This window comes from Condylura cristata, unplaced genomic scaffold (genome assembly GCF_000260355.1).
Source record: "Condylura cristata isolate star-nosed mole 26May11 unplaced genomic scaffold, ConCri1.0 scaffold00003, whole genome shotgun sequence".
Classification (NCBI taxonomy): Eukaryota; Metazoa; Chordata; class Mammalia; order Eulipotyphla; family Talpidae; genus Condylura; species Condylura cristata.
In genome coordinates, this window is record NW_004567104.1 from 53,253,145 (window position 1) to 53,262,681 (window position 9,537).

The 9,537-nt window shown below is 34.7% G+C and overlaps 1 protein-coding gene across 1 annotated transcript in view; it reads left to right on the forward strand.

Moving 5' to 3' along the window:
- Nucleotides 1-8,264, forward strand: part of VGLL3 (vestigial-like family member 3) — a 44,583-nt gene extending 36,319 nt beyond the window's left edge. The window contains exon 4 of the mRNA XM_004675487.2: nt 4,216-8,264. Within this exon, the coding sequence (XP_004675544.2) occupies nt 4,216-4,259 (44 nt within the window). The 3' untranslated portion in view covers nt 4,260-8,264. The remainder of the gene's footprint in view (nt 1-4,215) is intronic.
- Nucleotides 8,265-9,537: the final 1,273 nt, after the last annotated feature.

Here is a 9,537-nt window from a genome sequence, read left to right on the forward strand (position 1 = left end):
TGAATGAAGAACTTGGTCTGTGAGCTTTCAGGTTAACATTCAACTGAATCTTAGATTCAAATTCGGATGCTAACTATTTGATTTCTTTGTTCTCTAGACCATTTATAAGTCACGTCATAAGCCTTAAGTTCACACAGTGTCTTTCGTGTTTACACTGGGCAATGGTGCAAGGAGGCATGATTATTTTAAAGATACATCAGTTAATGTAATGTCCTGTGACACGCACTTGTCATCCAAGTCTAATAAACTACAGTGTATCATTTGCAATGTCTTAGGAAGAACATGGCAGATGATTGTAAAAACAAAATCAGGAGAACTATTTTTATTAAACTTGATATCAGTTCTTTTAAATCAGGGTGGATCGAAGCAGTATAAAAAGAACTATGAGAATGTTAACTTTTTCTTGAATTGATTTTATAAAAGGATGTTGGCATGAGTAACTGTGGAGGAGTAGCTAGTGGCATAGTTCACCACCTGCAGCCAACCAGTCCTTCGGACAGGGGTTATGCGCTTTGTGGTTAAGACAGTTTATGTGGATCTCAGACCACTTCATTTTAATTCTTTTTTAAATAAGATTTATTTATGCACATAAGAACTGCGATACAGGCCAGAAGTGCAGGAGGTGAGAGAATTCACTGGAGACAGAGTGGGGTGTAGAACAGGCAGATGTGCTGAAGTACACTGCTGAGATGAGCAGCAGGTGGGCCAGGAGAGGTCTCTTCCCTGGCCAGGGGTCGAACTCCTGCTGCGGTGGCTGTGGATATCTTTATGGTGCTGCACTTTAGTATGTTGTGCCAACAGGGAGGGCCCTCGTTTTCAGTCTTAACTCTACCAATTAATAGTTGTATGACTTCTGTTAGTCTCCACTTTTCATGTGTAGAATGGATATCTCTATAAATATGGCTGGAAGCAGTAAATGGGGCATTTCATGTAAAATAATTAGCACAATGTTTGACATACTCAACTTTAAGCAAATGTTTGGTAATTTTTATGAAGTTTATTTTCCTTCCTACTGAAAATTTCATAGATTCAATAAAACTAAAACTGGGGTATTAACATCAAGAAGGTATACATAGGTAATTTGAGATCATAGTAGAGAGGTTTCAGGACATGTTATGAGCTAATATCACATACATCTGAGTTAAGATAAAAAAAAGGCGAAAAGATCGGAGATCTGAATAGGAGCAAAATTATATCAGAGTGGGTTTTGTGTTCTGGAAATCCCAAATATATGTAAATCATGTGAAAAGAACTGACTAACAATTTTGTCCCCTTTAACCCTGTTTGGAAAGGGGACAAAATATTCTGACTGGCTCTTGAACAACTTTTGATGTATTTATCAGTTATCTAACGGGAATGATAATATTCCTGTTTCTCTGTTGCATCTTTTTTTAAGACTTATTTTTTTTAATTATGCATGCAAAAACTGGAGTGTAGGCCAGAGGTGTGGGGAGTGAGGGAATTCACCAGAGACAGTGGGGGAGAAGAACATGCAGATCTACTGAAATATACTGCTGAGGGGAGCAGCAGGTGAGACAGGAGAGGTCTGATAAGCCATGTGGGTCATCCCTGGCTGGGGGTTGAACTCATGCCATAGTGGCTGGCAATAGCTTGATAGCACTGAGACTTTAATCACTGTGTTACCAAAGATGTTCATGTTGCAATTAGTAGTAGTAGGTGATTTTGTTTGCAGCTCGTTTTCATGTGCTTTACTTACACTTATTTTGAAATTTATAGCTTTAAATAACTATAATTAAAGCAATGGTTTGATTTTTTTTTTGTTTTACCCATCACTACTAAGAAGCTAAACCATAGGAATCACAATAGAAATTAAGCATCTTTCGAGATGAAATAAAATCATAAATGATTTTTTTTAAGGATTTGCATTGTAATAATGTAAAGACTTGGAAACAAAAACCACCAAAGAGATAGTTATAATGAGAGAATGAATGCCTTCTGTTATTCTGGTTGGAAAATCTAGACCTATCTTAAATATTGTATTACTTGTCCTTAGAAAAAGGCTAACATGATTTTTGAAGGATTCGTATGTCTTTACAAAGCAAACTTTGGATTACCTTTTTTTTTTTTTTTTTAAGATAAAAAACACACTGGAACTACTTGATGATTCCAACACTATTCATGACTTGCAGTGCTGACATTCTATAGATTGATGGGGCCTCAGTGTGGAAACACTGAGTCATACAGATGAGGAGATGCTTTAATAATGAAAAAAATATTTATGCAGACAGCAGATTGGTGGTTTGAATTATAAAAGTTACCCAGCAGGGACTATGTCAGGTTGAGTATTACGCTAACCACGAAATCATTTGAAAATGAATAAAGCAAATACAGAATGAATTGGTATACACCAGATCTTTTCATTTCTTCTTCCTCCTCTTACATCTCTTTAACATCCTTTTCCTTTCAAATGGGAAGGTAATCTTATTCTGTATCTGAGCAAGATTCTAATATACTTGAGAACCTGAATTAGGATGGGATCAATCTTGGCATTCAGAAAGTTGTGTGTGTGTGCGTGTGTGTGTGTGTTTTCTTATTACACAAATGTTAGAGCACATAGTGACTTGTGGTTCCATGAGGTTCTTTGTCTTGTATCTGTTCTCTCTCCCTTTCTTTATCACTGTTGCAGATGGTCTTAATGTCTGCCATCAACAACTAAATGTGTCTGTTTTAGTAGTGACACTTTTTGTTTTATAAATTCTTTGACAAGTTGAGCGGCATGAAATCACATCACTGCAATTGTGTTAATAATAATTACAAGTTCAAACCATACTGGTTGTTAACTATTCAGTTATATGATACTCAATCCAGACTTAACAACAATTTTAACTCAAAGATCAAGAAAATAACTTGTGATCATGCTCCCATTCAACAATAATCTCGTTGCATTTCTACCTGTCGTTTAAAAGCTTTCTCTTCAGGTTTTGGTATTTGGTTCTAAACAGCATAATCTGCATAAACCCGAGTTTTCACTCTTGTAAACAACTGTGTTTAAGAATCATATGTCAAAGACTGAAGAAAATTACTTCCTGTAGGTATAAGGTGAAGACACCCTGCATTGAGCAAATGTCAGAAATTGATCCATTTTCTATAGTACAACCAGATCAGTATCTCATTTTTTGTGTGTCTCCTCTTGATATTATTTTTCTAAATCATTTTAATTAGGATTTGGAATTCTCTAATATTCCTATTTCCCTTTTGTTGTGACTTTTTATTAACTGATAAATTTATTTTCTTGCTATGAAGTATAGGTTTCTAGAAGACATCTAAAACAATTTCAGGAGAAATGAAATAAATATAAGTAAAATTATAAATAGAATATAGGTTTGTGCTACTATCTATGAACCAAATATATATATATATATATATATATATATATATTCACTGGCTACAGTAAACCTAATTTTTTACCATGTCTAATTATTTAACATAATTTCTAGCAGTCCCTTTACAGATACATTTCATACTAGCACTAGCATTTATTCAATTTGAGTCCAAAAATATCACATTGATGGTTGCTGGAAGGATTCATTAAAATGCAGACTAAATACCCCTAGATTCTCAACACCCCCCACGCCCCTCATAGCATCTTCTTTTGAAGTTATAAATAGTCTTAGTATATAATTTTACTTTATTTTTTTATTCACTTATAATCCAGTAAAAGAAAAGCCACAGTAAAGAATTTGTACTGTACAAATAGCACTGGTCTGCTAGGGTTTTCTTTTCTTTTCTTTTTTTAAAGATTTATTTATTTTTGCATAGAAGAACTGGGGTGCAGGCCAGAGGTGTGAGGGTGGGGTGGAGTGGGCTGAGAGGATTCACCAGAGACAGAGTGGGGAGCAGAACAGGCAGATCGACTGAAATACACTAAGGGGAGCAGCCGGTGAGAGAGGAGAGGTCTGCTGTGCCATGCGGATCACCTCTCTGCTGGGATGAACTCAGAACTGACAGCACTGAGATTTAGCTCCTGGCCACCAGGAAGGCCCCTTCAAGGGCTATAATCACCCAGTATGTGCTCCCTGGCTTTTTGAGAATTATTGACTTCAATCACACAATTCTTTTAAAGATCAGTTGCCCTAGGGCACCTCTCAGTTGCCCAGATTATCAGTTTGGTTACTGTAGCTAATGCATTAGAGGTTATGCCACATTTTCCATTAGCAGTTCACACTTCATTTTTCTTATTGTTACCTTTTCTAGGACTACAGCATCAAGACAAGAGCAAGGAATCCCCATGGTACTGAAATACACAGTATTTTCAAGTTGGGTTGGATTGTGAATCTATGGACCCACTGGGACAAAATGCTACCGGGACTTTCTGTTCTGCAATGGGACACAGTAGACATGGAAGAAGAGGAAATATCAGCCAGCTGACTGTGGTGTGGAGCCTTTTCTTGAGGAAGCAGAGTGGGTCCTAGACATTGAAGAAAAGCATTTTGTTTGTTTTTTCCCTCATCTGAGCCTTTGCCAACCGTGCAACCCTTTTTGTCTTGCTTTATCAATACATGGTTTACTTTTTGTTTCATTTTGATTTTTTTTTAACCAACCACCTTATCAGGAAAAGATGAACCACAAATGAAAATGCTCATTCTTTCAGGAATACAATTTTGTAGCTCTACGTGCATCTATTTTTGTAGAAATACAGAAAGTTTGATTTAGCATTAATGGGCTATTTTTGAGGGATGTATTTTTTTTTTAATATTGTAAAAATGGTTAAGTTCTGTTTCAAGAACTTGATCTCAGAGAAGCACTGGCAAAATGTTTAAAATGCTTGTCTTTAAGATGTCTGTGATATGCTCTGTGCTTTCTAGGTTACCTCAAATGTTTGATATCGTCTCCTTTCTATAAAACTCACACCATAGCCAAGCCAATATAGTATTGTCTTAAATTAAATCTCACTGAAGATTTAATTCAGTGCTAGCTCACTTAGCTTTGAGATCTATGTATAACTTGAAAAGGAAGTTTTTTAGTGACCACACTAAAGAAGGGAAAATTCACTAACTTGATTTCTTCCAAAGAGTATTTGGAGGTTTATTAAGAAGAAAGTGAATAAGCTTTTGACTTGATGGAGAATTTTCTTAGACTAGATAATGTTCTTTCTCATCCATCCAACTAGAGTTTATAGACAACTGCTGGAAAACAAAATGCATTTAACCAGGTTACCTGTTAGTGACATTGACTCATGTCCTTCTTTCTAATTCACTCACTGAAACTTTAAAAATCATATTTTAAGAGGACATTTTTCCCCCCTGGAAATAGTTTGAATAATATTTTGAAGTGTACTAGACACATACCAAGTCCTTTGACTAATAGCTATTTCTTAAATGTTGCCTACCAATGTAAACTGAAAATAATAGTATATTGTTTATGTAATATATAAACATGGATTTAGAAGCTTTCTTCCTTTTGGGTTTCAATCAGTTTTTAGTGGATCTAATTCTTTAAAAACAAAAAGACAAAAAATTAAAATGGATTTTAGAGTACAAGTTACTGAGATTGGGCCAAAAATTGGTAATTCTATTATTGGAAGTATGTGATTGAAAACCCAGGATTTAACTTAACATTGTCCTGAGGATCTAAATAAGGTGAAGTTGAAATTATCATTAAGACCTTGTTTGGAAAACATTAGGACTATGATACTAGCTGTTAATGATATTTTTAAGACTTTCATTGTCAAATCCATTCTATCTTTTAGCTGCTTAACACAAACAGGTCCTACTTAAAAGTTAGTCTCATACAGAAGTTTTGATTGGTTAGGAGCTATCAAGTGTTCCCCATCTCTGTCCCAGCCACCCCCATGTTAAATACCATGGTTAGTGAAATGCCATTTTCCATCATACTTTGCTATGCCATATGCATGAACAGTTTAGATTAACAACACTACATGTACATTTCTCATGAATAATTTCCGAATATTTCACTTCCCCCCATATTATACTTTAGTTTTCTGTCCTGGCACATCCTGTGAGTATAAACCTGTTTACACTCCTGTACTATTAATCCATACCTTGCTCCTTCTGAACCAGACTTTGAATAGCAATTTGATTTGATATAATTGGAGTATCCTAAATCCGTGAAGTACAGAGTTGGGTGAATCTGTAAAATGTGTTTATCTTGTGTCCTCCTGAGTTTTCAAAGACCAGTATTCTGGAGTTCTCTTGGGATAACTCACTGGGGATTATTCATTTCCCTCTTCTTCCCTTAGCTCGCTATTAACTGTTTTTGCAGTTTCTCTTAGAAAAGTGTTGGACATGCAGTCAGTCAGATTAAGTGGATTATCCCAGTGAAGAGGAGGAGAAAAGTATTAAGTTCTTTTCCTCATTCTCCTCTGAAGTAGGACTGTAGGACAGAAGCAGACAATTAGACAGCATCTCCTGACTTTTGACATCTGTGTTACGCCTAGTAACTACCTGATAAAACATTCCTTGGCAAAAGGGCCTAAAAAGAGTTGGAGTTCTGAATTCTTAGGCATTCTGGAATGAATTGTAAGTAAGATATCTTTGAGAACAGACTTAGGTAGTATTGGCACATTGCTCTCAGGAGAGAGGACTCGAATCTAAGCAAAATGAGAGAGCGCACGTCTCTAAAATTATCTGGTCCTCCCTTATCAATTTACTATCACTATCAGAAGTCATAATAGAGAATGAGTTGTACTACAGCCAGATAGTCTGAGCTTATTTTAAGTTAAAAGTGCTGTCACTCATGGGGTTTGTTTTGCTCACATCAACAACAAAAAATGTTGTTGAACTTAAGGACTTCCAAACAACTTTTTTTGAGGGCTAACACTGTCCCCACCCCCGATTTCTTTTGAAATTATGTCACCTTTAACCAATTTACAAATGATACTATTCAAGCTTTCTAAAGTACTTGGACTAGCCTTTGGAAAAATCTGTCTACACTTTGACCACCAAACTCTCATGAGTGAAGGAAAAATGCAATGGGGACAAGTTAGACCCTGACTGGTTATTCGAAAAGAAACCTCTAAAGTTTTAAAACCAATATTTCTCAAGGAGGTTAAACATCCCCTCCAATGTTTCCCTTTAATGTTTTTTTTTGTTTTTTTAAATAATCATTTTAAGAGAAAATAGCTGGAGTTGCTTGCTAATTTTCAACTGGGAACTCAGTGTTAATAATTAAGGAATTCATTACTTAATTTTATAATAAGCTTAAAAAACAACATTCTAGGCACTGGAATAAAAGATACTCTCGAGTAGCTCCTTGTTCATTATGCAAATAGTAGTGGCTACTTTCTACTCTCATACCTGCAGAGTACAGGACAGAATCTATCTAGACAGTGCATTTCCTCTCTGGTTTAATATTGCTCTGTCATTGAAAGCGGGGAGCAAACTATATTTCAAGAAACAGTATTCTACCCCTTCTTGAGTGTTTCTTTTGTCTTTATTTTCTTCATATAATATTTGTGAATGAAATCAATTTGACAATGACTTTACGTGATAGGAAAGAAAATATCACTCTGAGTTCTGACTGTGAATAAACAGAGAAGCAGATGAATTAATGGAATAGATTATAGGACTGAACATTAATTCATACTCTGAATTCTACATTAGCCACATGTATTTATGTGTGACTTTGGGCTTTATTTATTTGATAAGTAAAGTGGAATAATGACACCTATCTGGTAGGCTATGGAGATTAGTAACAATAATCATCTGATTCACCGCAGATGTTTATTAAATGACAACTAATACAAATGTCTAATAGTTGAGTAAGTGATAATAAAATTGAACTCCCCAATGCTCTTATCTTACTTTCCATACCCATTTTTACAGCAATCAAATAGATAAAGGATTATTCTTTTCCCCTCAGAAAGTGTCACAAGAGAATCTTTGCATTCAACTAGGTATTCAAGATAAAATGTAAATTTCTTAATTATCCTGTTTTTGTTAGTGTGCAAGTTCTGAAATAAATTAACCTCTTTGTGGTATACAGATCCAACTCTGAGTTTCTTATTCCAAAGTTTTATCCATCTGGGACCCTTTATGATTTTCTCCAAAATTAAGGTAGTAGATTTATTTAATTACCAAAGTTAATCTTTTTTTTTGTGCTTCCTTAGCACCTAAGGAAAAACATCCTTCTTGAAGTTAGTGGATTTTTTTTTCTTTTTTTACTGCCTTGAAGGAAAAATTGCAAAATACGGTGGAAAAAAAAATTTCCCCATGAAAGGAGAGAAAAAAAAAAGCAAGTCTTTACGATCTCAGTCAGCAGATTTTCTCCACTGAAGAAAAAAAGAAACAACTTTATTAAAAGCAGATGTTGACACTGTGTCAGTTATTGAAGATGGAGAGAGTTCACTGAACCATCGTTCCGAAGGGGTATTGATGGCAGTTAGAATTCCTGTGATTTACCACCTTCTCAGCAGGCAGAAGGACAACAGAAAAGCAGAAACTGTATGAGACCAAGACCGAAATCAGCCTGTTAATTTTACTGTACAGAACTCAGGTTTGGTGTTTTTTTTTTTTTTTTTTCAGTCCTCCAGGATAAGAGATATATCTTTCTGTATCTTCAAGTAACTGAAGGCTTACTTGAGAGAAAAATTAGAATGTATGCTTTAAAATCATGGTGGAGAAGCCCTTTAAATCAGTTCAAGGCCATTTAGAAAAATCAGGTGAAAGCTGTTTCTAGTCCAACAACTATGTTGAAGATAAATCTATAGATGAGACAAAAGAGGATGACTGGAGAGGGAGGCCTCGGTGAGGGCCAGCGAGGGCACCATAGTCTCAACAGCTTCACAGTGTTAATTGTCTTGGTAACTTGGTCATAGAGAATGATCACAGAACAGACTTTCATGATTTGTCAGTATTTTTTTTTCTTTTTGTGCTCTCTGGGAATTTTACCCTATACATTTTCCAAAATACCGAGATAGTCATTATTGTTAAATATCTTATTCTTTCTTTTATTGTCCACTGTGCTTTTTACTTGTTTAAACAATATATCTGTTTCAAATGATTGCGCAAACTAGTGTTTTCTTCAAATTGAAAATCTATTTGATCCAATAAATTTATCTTCATCTCCTTTTGGTTTCAAGAAATACTAATTATGTTTAATTTGCCAATTCTAGAGTATAATTAAGCAATGACACCCTTTAGCAAGGGCTGGTCAACATCAATTAGTTTCCTTTTTAAAATTTTCTGGACTACTAAATTTTGTCCTAATAACTCTTAGAATAAACATTCTTTAATTAGCTCATTTGGTATATACATAAGATGTGAACTTTTCTAATGATATATCTTTATACTAATAAAGATGTACATTTTTTTTTCTATGTTGTGGCTAGGTCAAAAATTAATGATGATTATTTACACACTCGATTTAATTACTTAGAATATTTACTGCCTTGTATATTATATCTGATTTAAAAATACTATTCCATACATTTTTCTGGATATACAATATAGGGAAGGGTTTTCATGTGAATTCTTTGTATCTTTTTAAAATGTTTATGTTGAAATGGAAAACATGGATAATTTGTTTTCATTATATAAGTCGAGGTAAGGAAATAAT